At 40.0% G+C, this 18,520-nt stretch overlaps 1 protein-coding gene across 2 annotated transcripts in view; it reads left to right on the top strand.

Annotated features, from left to right (window-relative positions):
• Positions 1-6,021: 6,021 nt before the first annotated feature.
• Positions 6,022-18,520, top strand: part of PRKCI (protein kinase C iota) — a 72,227-nt gene continuing 59,728 nt past the window's right edge. Inside the window, exon 1 of one of the 2 annotated variants that reach the window (XM_045037283.1) lies at positions 6,022-6,299. In XM_045037283.1, the coding sequence (XP_044893218.1) occupies positions 6,199-6,299 (101 nt within the window). In that variant the 5' untranslated portion in view covers positions 6,022-6,198. The remainder of the gene's footprint in view (positions 6,300-18,520) is intronic. The other variant, XM_003991921.5, reaches the window with a different exon arrangement.

Raw genomic sequence — 18,520 nt, 5'->3', positions numbered from 1 at the left:
GAAAATAAGCAAGTCCTCTACGGGAGGAGAGAGGGGTTAGCAACCTCGTTGGGGAGAGGAGTTACTCCAGAGGCTGTAAGCGAGAACTGGATTACTGAAAAAGGCCTGTGGTGGGGTGGCTGGGTGGCTGGAGCACAGAGAATTTATTAGACAAGGTTTACATTTTCAGTTGAATGTGCCAGCCTCAAGAACAGGTGTGCTTTTTCAAATGTGGAGGGTAGCTTACATTTGACGGGTTTTTGCTGCTGGTGACAGCATACTTGGTATGCAAACATCAGTAGACAGTGATACTTCAAATTCAAGTTTTTATGGGTTAATGGAGGCTCTTTCAACAATGTCATTTTACCAGTCAACTTTGTGCCTTTCAATCTAGCCAGACACAAGTGGGTTCTTCTGGATCCCAGAGAAGACAAGGTGGTATTCATGAGCTGTTGCAATTTTTCTTTATCGCTTGGGGCACACAGCTTGCTATTTTGCATTTTTTCCCTCTTTATTGGTATACGTCCTGACATTCTATCTGGATTGGACCTTTCTTGAAAAGGAGACAATAGTGCCTGGCACCAATTAACCCAATAGGAGTTAATTATGTTGAGATTTCTTTGACCTCTTTGAATATTCAGCAACTTTCATCAGGTAAATGTTTTATAGGCATGCCTGGGTGGCTCAGTCGGTTAAGCATCTGACTTCAGCTCAGGTCACGATCTCGTGGTTTGTGAGTTTGAGCCCCACATCAGGTTCTGTGCTGACAGCTTGGAGCCTGGAGCCTGCTTCGGATTCTGTGTCTCCCTCTCTTTCTGCCTCTCCCTGACTTGCACTCTGTCTCTCTCTCTTTCTCAAAAATTAATAAACATTTAAAAAAATTTTTTAAGTAAATGTTTTATAATTTTTTGCATTACTGACTCTACCACTTAATGGAACTCTCCACTGATGGCTCATTAAAACAAACATCTTCTTTCAGGAGTTTTTTGTATTAACATAGCGTGGCTTTATATTTTAGGAATTAAGTAATTAGGGGCGCCTGAATGGCTCAGTTGGTTAAGCATCCAACTCTTGATTTCGGCTCAGGTCATGATCTTCTGGTTAGTGAGACTGAGCCCTGCATCCAGCTCTGCACTGACAGCACAGAGTCCGCTTGAGACTTTCTCTCTCCCCCCTCTCCATCTCTCCCCTGGTGCACTCGCTCTCTCTCATAATAAATAAACTTAAAAAAAAAATTAGTTAAGTAGCCCAGCCTCAGGACATCCTTATCAAATAAGTCAAATCTTATCCTTTTCTTACAGATAAGAAAAATGAAGCAAAGTGGTATTGTTCAGTGTCGATAGACATTACTGAGAACTCAATATGGGCTAGGTACCGGGGACACAGTGATGAACCAATTACAGTTCCAGCATTATGTACATGCCAGCAAGAAACTAAACTAGGATACTGTGCAATGCGTGTGCTATATATGACATATAAGCAGAATGTAGAGCAGGAGTACAAAGAGGAAAAATGGAGAGAAAGGGTATGTAACGGCCTAGGGAGCAGAGGTGAGTTTGTAAATGGTTCCTAGAGAAAGAGTGGCGTTTGGCCAGGACTGGTGGGGACTGAGCATGGGAGGGCATTTCAGACTAAGCAGAGGATACTATATATGGTACTATATATACAAAGACAGGACTATGTTGTCATTGGTGTAAATGAGCTTCATTTTCTGTGATTATCAGGGAATATAGACATGAATATTAAAATTTTTAAGTTCAAAGGGAAGACATTTTATTTTTTAAGATTTTATTTTATTATTATTTTTAAATTTTGTTTAATGTTTACTTATTTTTGAGAGAGAGAGAGAGAGAGAGAGAGAGAGAGAGAGAGAGGAGACAGAGTGCAAGCTTGGGAGGGGCAGAGAGAGAGGGAGACACAGAACTGAAGTAGGCTCCAGGCTCTGAGATGTCACCATAGAGCCCGACACGGGGCTTGACTCCTTGACCGCGAGATCATGACCTGAGCCAAAGTAGAACGCTCAACTAACTGAGCCACCGAGGTGCCCCCAAGATTTTATTTTATTTTTTCAAGTTTATTTACTTATTTTGAGAGAGAGAGAGAGAATGAGTGGGGCAAGGGCAGAGATGAGGGAGAGAAGGAGAATCCCAAGCAGGCTCTGCACTGTCAGTATGGAGCCTGATGTAGGGCTTGAACTCACAAACTGGGAGATGATGACCTGAGCCTAAATCAAGAGCCAGCCGCTTAACCAACTGAGCCACCCAGGTGCCCCTTAAAGATTTTATTTTATTTATTTATTATTATTTTTTTAATGTTTATTTATTTTTGAGAAAAAGAGAGAAAGGGAAGGGGGAGAGGGAGAGAGAGAGAGAGAGAGAGAGAGAGAGAGAGAGAGAGAGAGAGAGAGGATCAGAAGTAGGTTCTGCACTGTCAGAGCAGAGCCCAACCTGGGGCTTGAACTCACGAACCGTGAAATTTGACTTGTGCCGAAGTCCAGTGCTTACCCGACTGAGCCACCCAGGCACCCCAAGATTGTATTTTTAAAGTAATCTCTACAGCCTACATGGGGCTTGAACTCAAGACCCCAGCATTAAGTGTTGCATGCTCTACCAACTGAGCCAGCCAGGTGCTTCAAAGTTATTCCAAAAGCAAAACAAGTTAAGGCTAAAACTGCTATATGTCATTCTCTGTGGTGTGGGAGATAATTTGGGGACCCATAATGGAAATAAGTTTGCAAGGCTGGAGTGAAGGGAATACTCAGATAACTTGAAGATAAAGTAGGCAATGTCAATAGGGCAGTGAGAGGACACAAGAAGGGGAAAGAGAAAGTCATGGGGGTATTGTCAGCTCTCCATTCTGAAGAGGCAAGGTGAATTAACACAATAAAAACTAAACTCTCTCACTAACCTCAGGTGTCAGAACTCCACTCAGGAGTTTTGCCGCTGCTCTTGAAGGTTAAATGAAACAATGTAATATTAAGACACTATCACAGGGGAACTGTGTCTACTATTTATTATCTCATTCACCATTTTCCAAGCAGGTTATTTTTGCCTTACATTGGGACAAGTACTCTTGTGATCACAAAATGAGAAAACGTTGGCCAAAATCTTTAAAATCTCTTAAGCCTGTGGATTTGAGGATTAACTAATTTTTACGATTAAAGTTATTGCAGTGAGCCAAAGGCAGGTTAATTCAGCCTAGCACTCAATGTTTATCTCCGCGAGTCACAAAGTGCCCCCCCCCCCCCCCCCCCCCCCGCTCAAATGATCGGGAATTGCAGTTGAAACACTTTTTTTTTCTCCTTTTAATGACATTATCCCCTGCTCAATGTAACCACTGAAGAATGCTAGGTTAAGGGCAGCAGGCTTAACCAAAGCTGAGGGTATTAGTAAACACTGTTTCAAGTACAACAGAAAGAAAATGGGCTGTGCGAGACTTGTTCACAGGGTCTACCATTGACTTCACATTTTATATCATTTGATTCTCAATTGAGGAAGAGACCACAGAAATCCAGTAGCAGGATTTGTTAGTTGACATCAAGAACATGGCAAACAAATTTTCCTATTTGATCCTGACTGCAGGGCACACTGGTGAGGCTAATTGAGACTGAACATAAAGGTCAAGCTCTTCTGATTATTCTTGTTAGAGCAGCTTAATCTGCAGCAAGGAAGTCAAATTTTCCTAAAGATATGATCAATGCGATGCCATGTTCCTTTTAAACCTTTTTACAGAGTTCTGTGTTCTCTAAGCTAAAGAGATGGCTCAATAGTTGCCAGGGATTTTTGTTGTTGTTGTTGTTACTAAAAAGAACATAATTTCTGTGACCTGATCATCCTATATGCATAACTCTTTGTGCCTTCTGTTTTAATTGCATCACATTGACCTTAAAGATCAATGTCAGAGCACTTCCAGAATGGAAACATGAGGAGCTTCCTGTATATTCTCCCCAGTGAAACAACCATAACTGGAGAAAATTATAAATAAAAAATGACCATTGGCTCAGACAATGGAGCAATTTATGCCCTAGGGCATTGTCAGAAGTAGTGGGGCAATCATTTACCAATTAGTGGAGGCTCACAGTTGGGAGTAATATCGATAAAGGCAAACCAGCCAAAAGCTGTGATAGGAAGATGGGGGAAAGTCAAAGAGAACCTGACTAAAACCACTGTCATCCTCAGTGGAGGGAGGAGGATTCAGGGTAACAGTGTGCACACGGAAGCCCTGAGGAGACATCAGAGCCTCCTGCACACTGTGGGGGACATAGACTATACAGAACTAGTCTGGCCAAGTCACTAAACAAATGAACAAGCCAACAACAACAATGACAACAAGCCCTGGAGCCAGTACGGATCAGTCTCCAGAGTTGCTAAAATGGGAATGTAAATAAAATAGTGAGACATACAGACAGGCGATTGGGACCCAGGCACATAGAAAGTGCCATTGAGAGGACAAGGATATTGGACTTAGCAGACAAAGACTTCAAAACAGCTATTATAATTATGTTCAAAGAGCTAAAGGAAACAGTTCTTATGAGTACAAATTCAAAATTCCTCAACAAAATACTAGCAAACTGAATGGAGCAACCTATAAAAAGGATTATATGCCATAACCAGTTGAGATTTGTCCTAGGAATGCAAAGTTGGCCTATGTCCAAAAACCAGTTAATGTAACATATCAATAGAATAAAGGATAAAAAACATGATTATATTATCTTGATAGAAAAAAGGCATAAACAAACCCCAACACTCTTTTTTTTTTTTTTTTTTTTTTTTAAGATTTTATTTTTAAGCAATCTCTACACCCAACTTGGGGATTGAAATTACAACTATGAGATCCAGAGCCGAATGCTCCAGGACTGAGCTGCCCAGGCACCCCCCGATAGGAATTTTTATTAAGAGTTTATAATCCAAGTTTGTAGCAGTTGAAGGACATCATGCCAGACTAAGTGTCACACCTAACTCTGATGAGTTAATCCTCCAACCCTATTTTATCATAGTAAAGAAAGGTATTACCTTGATTATTCCAACCTTTTCAGCATGTATTGGTACTGGGACTTATGCAGGAGCTGGATTCATGCTACCTGTAATTGCAATATGTGACAGAGCCAAGATCAGTGGAAGGTCAGAGACTAGGCTACAAGGACGGGTTCTTTATATTGTAAACTTCGGTGAGCCAGTGTTTATAGAAAATAAATGCCGGTGGATGGATTGGATAATTATTGTGAACTTGTTCCATGCAATGGCAATATACAAGGGATATTGGGGGCTGCAAAGGAAGAAACGTCGGTCTTCCATCATACCTTCTAGATGAGTTGCCTCCTTTATTACGTTCATTATTACATTTGTTACATATGTTATTAAATTCTTTCCATAAAAGAGCCTGTGCTGAGCCTGTAACCAATGTTCCCCAAAAAGGCACTGTATGATTGAGATGATATATGTAATTGGAAGGGAAAATTCATCAGAGAACGAAGTGTAGATCGTGACGATGCCCAATCATTTCCAGTGACCTCAGATAACCAAGCTCGATTCAGGGTTTCCAAGCCGAATACTCCCGATGGCGTACAAGCTGGTGACACACTCGGCTAGAAGGGGAGGATGGTTTCCTACACAGAGATCCCCCAGTCCCAGAATCCCACCGGGACTCCAAGTCCCAGAAACCCGCAGGGCAAATCTACCCCAGTCCCTAGTCGGCTGACCGCGGACGCGACCAAGTTAGGAAACCGGGGTGAGATGCCGTAGTCTTTGTCACCTACTCTTTTTCCTGTAGGAATAGGGCTTTTTTACGGAGAACTTTGGCATTTCCTCAGTCACAGCTTCCACGAAAGGCCCCCTTCCGGCCTATCTGATGTGATAGGCAGCGTCTCCCATCCTCTCTCTCCCTTTTCCTAGCCCCTGTAAGAATGGTTCAGCCGGGCGTTGAGGCTCCTTGAGTTGGATCGATGGTTGCGCCCGCCCTCCCCCGGAATGTGGGCCTTTGGAGCAAGCGAGGTGGGAGGGACCCAAGCGGGGAGGCGTGCTGGGCCCGGGCGGCGGGAGGAGCCGCGCGGTTCCGGCTGCCCCGGCACGGCGACCCTTGGGTCCGCGCCGCGGGCGGAGTGGACAGGTAGGCAAGCGGCAGCCGCAGCTCTGGGTGAAGCTCGGGTAGCAGAGTGCCCCACGGCACCCGGCGCGCACCCCGCACCCTTGGCCTCCGGCGTTCAGGCGGGGGAGTAAGGAGATGCCGACCCAGAGGGACAGCAGTACCATGGCTCACCCGATCGCAGGCGGCGGCAGCGGAGATCATTCTCACCAGGTCCGGGTTAAAGCCTACTATCGCGGGTGAGTCTCCCAGAGTAGGCGTGGGAGTGGGAGGGGAGAGGAAAGGCCCGCTCGACTTGGACTGGAGGAGGGGAGGGTGAGGGGCTGGAGATGTTGTGGGCGGATTGGTTTGGGCGGGCGACTCTGGGGACTCGGGGTGGGTGACCAAGTGATCCGGGGAGGAGCAAGGGGCGCTAGGTTGGGGCACCCCACGGTGTGTTGCAGGGCGCCCGGGAGTCGCGCGGCTGTTGGTCCAGATTAGGGTCCCAGGGAGGAGCCTTGGAATAGAGTAGGTCCACCTGGTGGGTTCGAGAGAGACTCGCCTGCTAAGAGATTTACAAGGACTTTACGTCATTAAGTCTGAATGTGTTCGGGGCTGAGAGTTGATTCCGAGTGATGGCTCAGTTAACTGAGTTTGCTATAGGTTTAGAAGACAGGACTCCTTTAGTTTGCTGGCCCTTTTGGTTGTCAGAAGGCCTAAAGATTCTGGTTCTCAAAGTCAGGTTTACCTTCATCGTCTTAAGTTCAAGAAGTGTATCTGGATGCCTGTGTATTAGACATAGGAATTATTATTGAAGAGTAAAGTTGATGGGTTTTCAGGGATGTGCATTAGGTATGTATGTCTCGCCGAGATGAGGTTATGTATGTGTAAATTAAAAATTTGTGAACGCTTCTTTGTCAGTGTTTCTTCAAGGACCATTTGATAGGGTGAGATACTGCAAAGAGAGAAGAGGAGGAACCGAATTTTAAATAAAGTCTATGATTTTTAGTCGTATTTTTACGGAAGTTCTAACTCCGGTGCTTACCAGAAATAATCCAGTCCTAATATCGTTGTATTAAATCATATTCTATAATCGGTGCCCTGAAGTATTCCCCTTCCCTTGAATTAAGTCGTGGTTTGGAATTTGAGAGAATTCTATTTAGGAGCATTGGAAAGGTGAAATGTTAGTGTGGGCATGAAGATTTGAAACTAAGGGTTAACAGAAAACCTGATGGCTTGGGCCTGTCTTACTGCTTGTTCAAGTAGAAGTAAATTGCTTTAAAAAAACCTCAAGCACTAGGAGGTTAAAACTGCAATGCATACTTTTACATTCCAGAGAGGATCAGTGAAGATAGCAAACTTTCAAAATGCCTCTCTTGTTTTGATTTCAAAGGAAATAGAAGCCCTAAAACGTCTTATTGATTCGATATAACAACTTACTGGTTTGCCTGCTGCCATGCAGCCTCTGACCTCTTGTTAGCTTGACTGTCTTCAGCGGTAGTTTACAAGAATTATTTAGGAAAGTATCAGCGTTTTTGCTTTTAAATTGATCACAGAGGTCTTCGTTTTAAAACAATACCAAGAAGTGTGTGTATGTTTTTTTTAAAAGTTTGTAGTGGTCATGAGAGCTGTTTTGACTTGAGTATGGTCAGCTATGAACTTTGCACTGTAGGGGAGAAAAGCTTTGCTTCCTTTACCTTACCTTTAATTTGATAGATGAGATAGTTCACTTTCCATGTTATAATGTCGACGGACAGCCCATGAGTTGTTAGGTACAGAGAATAAAATATGTGGTATGTGTTTCTTTTTTTTAAAGGTGTCTGATTATTGACAGTTAAAAAAGTTAAAAATCAGCATACTCACATGGTGGGAATGTGCACACTTTGTAGATGTATAAATTAAGTTCCATCCCATCCTTCCAACTTTCAGAGGTATACTGTTGACAGTTTATTTCTGTTCTACTGGAGGTTGTCTTTATTACTTTAAAAGTTATACTTCTATTTCGTGATTCAACTTTAGATAGTACCTATTGATTCCTTTCTCTGAAGGATAAGACATTGGGTGAATACTACCTTTTGCTTGCCCTTCTCCTGATTGGTACTTCTCAATTTTTAATTGTTAAACTATTATTTTTAGTTTTCTGGTTTACCTTTATGACTCTGACAATACAAAATTCTTATTAAATTTAGATAGTTCCCAATGATTCCAACTATGCAGAAGAAGAAATGAGTGCTTCTTCCTTTTTGCCCATTTTTATTGGTTTGACAAATCTAAATAGGCCTAGTTAGTAAATTAAAATCATTGTAAACTCCTTTGGAAAGAAATCAAAGTCTGCTATATTTTAGGAATTTAAGTGTCATTTTTTCTTGGCTTATTGCTACAACTGTTTTTATAAAAGAGAGTAAGGACGTATAACCCTTTTAGTGCCTAAAATTTTCCCAAGACATTCAAGTTAACGTTTCGTTTTTTTTTTTTTTTTTTTAAACCTATGAATTTTTGCTAAGGAATGAAAGAAAAGCCCTTGCCCATTAGTGCTTCTTATTCACTGAACGCTTTCTAATAGTGCCTTCATTTCAAGCCTTATTTAAAGACAACATCGGCATTCTCTAAATTGTACCAATTTCTGTCCCCTGAAATTAAATCTGTTAAGATTATATGTTTATTAACAATAGTCTAAACTGGTGGTTATGATATTACATAGTCAGCTGCTCATTACTACGGATGAAACTAAAATGAGTCACCAGTGAGGATAGCTAATAAACAAGTTGGCTAACTAGAGCACCTACCTGCTTTTTAAGTAGAAAACCCTTGCTTTATATCAAGAAATGTAAGGACCATCTGCATTTGAAAACGTTGCTTTTCCTTCAGATCTCGTGAAAGGCCGTTATCAGAAAGCTTTCTCCTTATCCCCTTCTAACAGTCTTTCTTTCCAGCGAACGTTGAATTTGGGAATAGCCAGAATTTTTTAGTGAATACATTGCCTTCTTTCAGAGATGTGTGTGGTGTTGTCACTCAGTTAAATTTGTTCTCAGTGCAAATGTGATGTCTCCCTAGATATAACAGACATTTAATTGGATTTTTTCTAGTTTTTAAGCAGGAGATTAATAGCATTAAGACACTGATTGTATTGGAGACCACCTGAGAGTGGCTCTGTGACGGCCTGTCCACCCTTTTTTCCTTGACACGGGAGCTTGTCAGTGAGTAGCTTTCCTTCAATCATTAGCTAGCAGTGTTAGGAGGAAGAGAAACAGGTTTTGTTGGTTAGTGATAGATTGCTATTTTATGGGCTTATCCTTATATTAAAGTTACTTGATATTATGGGATAGAGTTTAACAAGGAAATGTCTGGACTCCTCATTTCTTTACATCACAAATGTGTGGGAAATTTTGCAAAAAGGTTGTGAAAATGCTTTTTAAACCACTGCCATCGAACAGTTACAGTAATCTAGAGGATTCTTTCTGTGAACATCTGCAAATAGAAAGAGATTAACTACTTGTATATTTGGAATGTATAGCTGGTTCAGTGAAGAAGTATGCAGGATTTTTCTGTGAACAAGTCTTGGCAAGACTTGTTTTTAAAAGTATTGCAAAATAATTTTAGCAATATAAAGTATATCACTATAATGTTCTAAGGAAATACAAATAGTCTCTTGAGTTGGAAGTTGGGGGAATGTTAGTTACCGGTCCTGGAGCTTCTGGCCTGGCACCGAACCACAGGACAACTGATCCATAGTTTTATCAGAGAAAGAGAAAGGACTTGGTGGCCTGGTGCCAGAAACCAAAACAGCCCTCTCAGAAATTTGAATCAGGTAACAAAGAGATAAATTGCTTGTTAGCAGTGAACACTGGAACTGAAGAGTGAAGGGAGAGGTTCGGGAGGCCAAGACTGACCATGTACAAATGGCAGGTCTGAGAAAGCAGAGGAGAAGGAAGCAGTTCCCCGTAGAAAAATTCTTCCTGGAGGTCCGTGAAAGCTTTCTAATACAACTCCCAACCCTCTTGTTAAGGTAACTTGAGTGTTTGTTGTTTTATGGTTGCAATGAGCATCATTAAAACCTGAATTTTTAAAATTCCATTCTTGCTTAGGATTTCACGTATTACCTAAAGTGTATTTAAAGTCACTTTGATAAATATTGTTGGACACCTACTGCCTACTATAAGGCAGGCACGTGGTACTAGGGTGGGCACAGAGGATGTAAAGGTGGATAATACACGGCTCTGCCCTTGAAGGACCGTGAGACTTATAGGAGGAAAGACCTAGAAGAGCTAATAAAGGAGTGTGTATGTGTTTATGTGTAAGGTATTTGCAGGGTTGAATATTGGGGAGGTGTTTGGGGTAAAGAAAGGTAAACCTTCCTAGAGGATGAACTGTTTGAGGCTTTTAAAGGATAAATAGGTTTGTCTAGTGGATGAAGATGTTGGGGAAGGGGGCATTCCAGGCATTGCACAACTGTGTGATATATTTGGGGAATTCAGATCAGTTTAGTTGTTAGTGCCATAGTCCTTCCTTATTAGGACATGAAGTGTGAAGCTGGCACTGATAAGAAGTGAGGCTAAGAAGAAGGCTCACAGGCGATACTCATGAAATTCTTGATTATCATACTTTGGGCTTCGGACTTTTTCTCATTGGCGAGGGTTTTAAGTCAGAGAGAGATACATACTGAGATTCTCATTTTAGAAAAGTCAGATTTGGAACCAGTATGGACTATGAATTAGCAATGGATGAAGACTGATTTGGAGGCTTTGGAAGTAGTCCTGGTGAGAGATTCAGAGGAGGAGAAGAGGATCTGGATTGAATGGCAATTTTAGGGGGTAGAATCCATATGAATTACAGATCAATTGCCTGTGGGGAAGAGAGAGGGAATCTGACAACTCTTAGGTTTCTTATTTGAGAGAGACTAGGGAATATAGAAGGAAGAGATTAGTGAGAGGAGGTAACTCATTTCCTGGAACAAGTAACCGAATTTTTAGTTCATCATGCTTTGGGGACATCCAGGTGGAAATGGCCAGCATTATCTGAACAGTCATTTATTGTGTGCCTGCTGTGTGTCCTAAGCCCTGTACGTGACAGCTAACCTACATAGGAATGTGGCTGAGAATGATGATTGAAACAAAAATGCCACCAGTTACCAAATGCAGATGACAAAGACAAGGCACTAAAACTAAATTTTAAAGATACAGACGTACCTAAAATGGAAAGTTTCCCTTGTAGCTTCTCACCCCCACTTCCTAATGGTAGCCATTGTTAACAGTTTGGGGTATTTTACATTATATTAATATATCTATAGGTATAGATATGGATACACACATACCCTTTTATTTTTCAAGTAAACAGGTTCATATTTCTACACACATTTCTGCAACTTGATTTTTTTTCATTCACGATCATCTTTCCATGTTAGGATAGACAGGGATAAATACATATGTAGAGAGTGATCCGCTAACTTTTTATAATTGATGTATAGTGTTTTATAGTATTGGTACACCATAATTTAATCTTTTTTTTTTTTTTTAACGTTTATTCATTTTTGAGAGACAGAGAGCATGAGTGGGGAAGGGGCAGAGAGAGGGAGACACAGAATCCGAAGTAGGCTCCAGGCTGTGAGCTGTCAACACAGAGCCCAGTGCGGGGCTCGAACTCATGAATTGCAAGAACATGACCCGAGCTGAAGTCAGACGCTCAGCCAACTAAGCCACCCAGGTGCCCCCATAATTTAATCTTTTTTCCTGATTGATAAGCACAAAAAGTTGCTTTCATTAAATCACTATTTCAAATTATGCTAAGGTGACATCCTCATATTTAATATATATTTTTGCAAACATGGTCCAAAATTTGCCTGTTTTAAAACTTGACCCTGTCTTCCAAACACTTATCAATTTACATTCCGAACAACAGTTTACAGTGAAGTGTTTTCCTTTTGTTTCCATTGCACATTACTGGTCTTTAAAAATTTTCCCAATAGAATAGGCAACAAATGTTAACTTTTTTTTACAATTATCTTTTTATACATTACTGATCATTTTTATTTCCTCTGTGGGTTGTTTATTCATATCTTTTGCCCAGTTGTCCAACTGGATTTTCTCTTTTTTTCATACATTTATTTGAAGGGACATTGGCATGTTGTCTGTTACAAAAGGTGCCAGCATTTCTCTAACCTGTTGCTTGTCTGGAGTTTTTCATTTTTATTTAATCAAATCTGTCTTTTTAAAAATTTCTTTATGGCTTCCGGGTTCTCTTAGGTAAATGTACTTCTCATTTAAAAATACTCTATTTTGGGGGCGCCTGGGTGGCGCAGTCGGTTAAGCGTCCGACTTCAGCCAGGTCACGATCTCGCGGTCCGTGAGTTCGAGCCCCGCGTCAGGCTCTGGGCTGATGGCTCGGAACCTGGAGCCTGTTTCCGATTCTGTGTCTCCCTCTCTCTCTGCCCCTCCCCTGTTCATGCTCTGTCTCTCTCTGTCCCCCCAAAAAAGTAAACGTTGAAAAAAAAATTAAAAATACTCTATTTTTATGTCTGTTATGCAGCTTTTCAAGTGGTTATCAATAAATCTGATATTTGGGGGTTTTAATTATTTGTGGTATATCGATAGAACTTAATTTCTTAAAAAATGTATTCTAATACTGCTATTGAATACGTTCTTTCGCCACTGATTTGAAGGACAACTTTTTTCTATACTAAATTTCTCAGATGAACATAAGTACTTTCTATTCTGTTTCATTGATTTTTGAGGAGGAATGTGTTTTTGCATTGGTTTAATTATTGTGGTTAATTTTTTTTTTCAACGTTTATTTATTTTTGGGACAGAGAGAGACAGAGCATGAACGGGGGAGGGGCAGAGAGAGAGGGAGACACAGAATCGGAAGCAGGCTCCAGGCTCTGAGCCATCAGCCCAGAGCCCGACGCGGGGCTCGAACTCCCGGACCGCGAGATCGTGACCTGGCTGAAGTCGGACGCTTAACCGACTGCGCCACCCAGGCGCCCCTATTGTGGTTAATTTTGATATATGTTATGGAAAGGTCATTTCATTAATTTTCTATTTCCAGATTTTCTTGGCTATTCTTACACATTTATTTTGTCTTCCAGATCAGTTTTTGAAGGTTTTTGTAGGTTTCAAAAAAAAAAATCTTATTATTTTGATTTGGAATTGCATTGAATTTACAAGTTAATGTGAGAACTGATAGTTTTATAATACTGAGCTTGGCCTTGTAAGTATGTGGCATAAGACCTATTTATTGATTTTTTTTTTCGTATTTTTCAGTAAGGTGCCTGTCCCTTAGATCTTGCACATTTCCCATTAAATTTATTCTTCTTTTTATTTTATTTTTTATTTTTTTTTCAATGTTTATTTATTTTTGGGACAGAGAGAGACAGAGCATGAACGGGGGAGGGGCAGAGAGAAAGGGAGACACAGAATTGGAAACAGGCTCCAGGCTCTGAGCCATCAGCCCAGAGCCTGACGCGGGGCTCGAACTCACGGACCGCGAGATCGTGACCTGGCTGAAGTCGGACGCTTAACCGACTGCGCCACCCAGGCGCCCGGTAAATTTATTCTTAAATGCTTTATAATTTTGTTGCTTTTGTGAATGGGACTTTTATTCTCATAGCCTTATTTTATACCATCTATTTTTGAATATTTAAGTGGAACTGGTCACCTTATTCTAATAGTTTCTTAGTTAACTATCTTAGAATTTCTAGCTAGATAATATCATCTGCAAATAACAGTTGTGCCTCTTGTTTACTATATATCTCACTTCTTTTTCTCGTTTTTTTTTTTTAAGTTTATTCTTGGAAGAGAGCGAGCATGCGCACGAGCAAGAAAGGGGTAGAGAGAGAATCCTAGGCAGGCTCCATCCATGATCAGTGCAGAGCCCCACGTGGGGCCCGATCTCACAACCGACTGAGAGATCATGACCTGAGCTGAGATCAAGAGTCAGACACTTAATCGACTCAGCCACCCAGGCGCCCCCTTTTCTTATCTTAACCATTGCCTGGGTTTTCCAGTGTTGAATTTTAACAGTGAACTTTTATCTTAAAATATTATCAATAATTAGAAAAATTTCACAGATTATCTTCAAAGATACCCAGTCTCCTTTCATCTCTTTGATGTATGCTAAAGAGCATAGAAACTAACTCTGAGAATGTACCCAGTTGTGCCAAGAACTGTGATAAGTGTTTTGCCCTTATTTGTATTCATGACAATATTCAGAGGCGGGTATCATTATCTGCATCATATCGATGGTAACGCTGAGGTTAGTAAGCCACCATACAAAGCTGAGTCTTACCCTTCAGAAAAATTTCTCTTTCTCCTTTTACTATATTGATGGGGCTTTTAAAAATCACTTTTTTGCTTTATTGTCAAATTCATATCTCACAGTTCTTTTTGAGCCAATTTTCTGTCTTCTTGATCATTAAAAAATAGAACTTGCTTTATGCCTGTCAATGAATAACAATTACTTTGAGGAATGATACTGTGATTTATATGAAGTCTCTTTCCCCAGAACCTTCAGCCCCTGATTTTACCATCCATGGATAATTCTGCCTAAATCTCTTATATCAGTGATTACAAATAAAACTTTTTTCTGTTCATGCTACATTTAATTTTGGAGAAAAGCTTATTTTGAGAGAGCAGAAGGATTGAACTGGTGGTTTTTTCAGGTTTATTTTTAAGAGCAATTAGTCCTAAGGAAAAACTTTAGATTCTATATTTTAGAACAGAGGAACATAATGAATGCTCAAAGCAGTTTGTCTTCTGAGGTCCAGTAGCAAAATTAAAACTGCCTTTTTTTTTTCTTTTTAAAAAATTCAGCTAAAACTATATCTAAATTTTCCATTTTGGGAATCTTTGTGGTGAAGCAGAATATATTCTGTCAAAGACCAGTGGTAAGATAATGTATGCTAACACTGAAGTTAAAACCAGAGAAAAAAAATCTTTCATGCATAATTTGTTTTATACCTTTAGAATGTAATATCTTTCTTTATTTTGCAGCTCATTTTTAGCTTTAGTGCTATAATAAGAATCTGGTGTTTGTGGAGGGTATGAACATGGTGCTTTCTCAATTACTTAGAGAAGTGTTTACATAAAACTCCCTTAAATGTTTTAGTTCCTGGAACTTAAGGAGTGGTCATTGATAAAGCATAACTCCTTCCCCGAGTCTCCTTAGGATGTTTGTACTTACGTTTTTTTAATGATTATACAGATGTTTTAAAAAAATTTTGTATGTTGTGATAAATGTTTTTTAGTTCTTGAAAAATAAGATTTCTTAAAAATCCGTATTGTATACAGACATGCTTCTGTACGTGTTAATTGTAACTCCATGTGGACCTTAATAAGAAAGTCATATTTAAAAAAAATTTTTTTTTCAATGTTTTTTATTTATTTTTGGGACAGAAAGAGACAGAGCATGAACGGGGGAGGGGCAGAGAGAGAGGGAGACACAGAATCGGAAACAGGCTCCAGGCTCTGAGCCATCAGCCTAGAGCCTGACGCGGGGCTCGAACTCATGGACCGCGAGATCGTGACCTGGCTGAAGTCGGACGCTCAACCGACTGCGCCACCCAGGCGCCCCAAGAAAGTCATATTTTGATGATGCCAGATATTAATTTTTTTCCCTTGCATTCAAAAAAAGATGTCATCCTTGTACTTTGCCAGAGAACTTCTATGGAAACCTTTCCTTCTCTTCTGACTTAATTCTAAAATATAATCTCCCAATCCTTATATCCCTTATACTAGTAAACTTGAAGGTATTTTGAAAGAAAAATTGTTGTAAGGTAAGGATGTTAGAAGAAGGAACTATTTTATATTTTTAAAATAAAATTTTAAAATATTTGAAACAATTTTATTTATAAAAAGTCATTTTAAGTTGATGGCTCAGTTAAGCATCTGACTTTTGGTCTTGACTCAGATCATGATCTTATGGTTTGTGAGCTCGAGCTCCATGTCAGGTTCTGGGCTGACAGTGTGGAACCTCCTTGGGATTCTCTTTCTCTTTTGCCCCTCCCCTGCTTGCTTACAAGTGTTTTCTCTCTCTCTCTCTCTCTCTCAAAATAAATAAACTTCAAAAAATTGTTTCATATTTAATTTTTTTTTAATTTTTTTTTTCAACGTTTTATTTATTTTTTTGGGGGACAGAGAGAGACAGAGCATGAACGGGGGAGGGGCAGAGAGAGAGGGAGACACAGAATCGGAAACAGGCTCCAGGCTCTGAACCATCAGCCCAGAGCCTGACGCGGGGCTCGTACTCACGGACCGCGAGATCATGACCCGGCTGAAGTCGGATGCTTAACCGACTGCGCCACCCAGGCGCCCCTCATATTTTATTTTTTTATTAGAAAGCAAATTTTATAATAAAATCATACCTTTATATGGTAGAGAAATTAACAATAATCTATACCATTCAGAAAGGTCTAAGTACAGAGTACATCTTTCCATCTGTAGTCTCTCCTCAATTCCCAGTTCCACCACCTAGAGTCAACTACTTTTAAAATGTTGTTTTGTTTTATTATATCTGTTGATAGATATGAAATAAGAGGAATTTAGTACTACTTGCCATGTCTCATGCCTATTTTTAGTTCTTCTAATAGGTATGTTTGTAAGTTATGTGCCTTCTTCTGCTTTTGTTTTTAATTGTGGCTAAAAAGAACTAAATTTATCATCTTATACAGTTCAGTAGTGTTAACTATATTCACATTGCCATGCAACCAATCTCCAGAACTTTTTCATTTTGCAAAATTGGAACTGTACCTTTTGAACGATTCCCCATTTCCTCCTCCCTCCAACCTCTGGCAACCACTGCTCTAATTAAGTGGAGTCATACAGTATTTGTCTTTTTGTGACTGGCCCATTTCACTTAGCATAATGTCTTCAAAGTTCATCCATGTGTCAGAATTTTCTTACTTTTAAAGGCTGAGTAATATTCCTTCGTGTTTATATATCACATTTTATTTATTCGTTCCTCTGTCAGTAGACCCTTGGGTTGCTTCCATCATTTGGCTATTGTGAGTAATGCTAGTCCGAACATGGGTGTACAAATATCTGTTGGAGTCCCTACTTTCAGTTCTCTTGGATATATACCTGGAAGTGAAATTACTGGACCATATGGAAATTCTATTTTGAAGTTTTTGAGGAACCTCCATACTGTTTTCTATAGCTGCTGAACTATTTTACATTCCCACCAACAGTGCACAAGGCTTATTTCTCCACATCCTTGTCAACACTTGATATTCTCTGTTTTTTTGTTTTTGTATTTTTTTTTTAAAGTAGGCTCCATGACCAACGTGAGGCTCGAATTCACAACCTGAGATCCAGTCAGATGCTCCACCAGCTGAGCCACCCTGGCGCCCCTGGTTTTGTTTTTGTTTTTTTTGATAGTAGTTATACTAATGGGTGTGAGGTGATATTTCATTATGGTTTTGATTTGCATCTCCCTGATGATCAGTGATGTTGAACATCTTTTTTTATTTTTATTTTAAAAAAATTTTTTAACGTTTATTCACTTTTGAGAGACAGGGACAGAGCACGAGCCAGGGAGGGGCAGAGAGAGGGGGAGACACAGGACCCAAAGCCAGCTCCAGGCCCTGAGCTGTCAGCACAGAGCCCGACACGGGGCTTGAGCCCACAAACTATGAGATCATGACCTGAGCCAAAGTTGAATGCTTAATCAACTGAGCCACCCAGGCACCCTGAACACCTTTTCATAGGCTTGTTAGCCATTTGTATATCCTTTTTGGAGAAATGTCGGTTCAAGTCCTTTGCCCATCTTTTATTTGGAATATTTGTTTTGTTTCTTGTTCCCTGCTATTATTTTTAAATTATTGGTTTTAGGTAGAGTATTGATTCTCCACTAGGAAAGAAACATTTTGAATTTACACTTTTACTTTCTCTACATCTTGATTTTTCTTAGTAATTTTTATATTATAAAGGTTTATAACATTATTCTTTAACTTACAAATTTTTCTTTAAAGAAATGAATGCTTATGTAAGTGTTAAGCACTTGAAGAACTAAGTAGTATGATTAGATGCTTAGACAAGGAAAAGTAATCTTGTGTCAATAAAACTTTTCTCTTTTAAAGGTTCCTCATAACTGTGTTGTTTGGGGCTAGTATGTTTTCTCAATCACTTTTACCCATCTGTTTTCAGTCATCTGCGATTTTTCTTATGCTTTCTGGTCTGCTGCTGGTGACTTTTTTGTTTTCTAAGACTTTGATAATTTGTCATTTGTCTGTTGTTTCAACGGGCCCTTCACATGAAAGGATATAGATATGTGTTCCCTCTGCCATAATGCACCAGAAGCCTCTGAGTGTTGCTTTTAGAAAGTTAGATGACTTTTTATCTCTCTAATCAGGCTTCGCTTCTATTTAAAGTATTATGTGAATATATAGCGTTTTTTACGTTTACTGAACACATAGGATCCAACATGTGACAACTCCATTCACTCAACCTAGAGTAATTGAATGTCCACTCTGAGCCAGACACGGCTTCAGTTA

The sequence above is a fragment of the Felis catus genome, chromosome C2 (genome assembly GCF_018350175.1).
Source record: "Felis catus isolate Fca126 chromosome C2, F.catus_Fca126_mat1.0, whole genome shotgun sequence".
Classification (NCBI taxonomy): domain Eukaryota; kingdom Metazoa; phylum Chordata; class Mammalia; order Carnivora; family Felidae; genus Felis; species Felis catus.
This window is presented reverse-complemented; position numbering and strand designations above follow the sequence as displayed.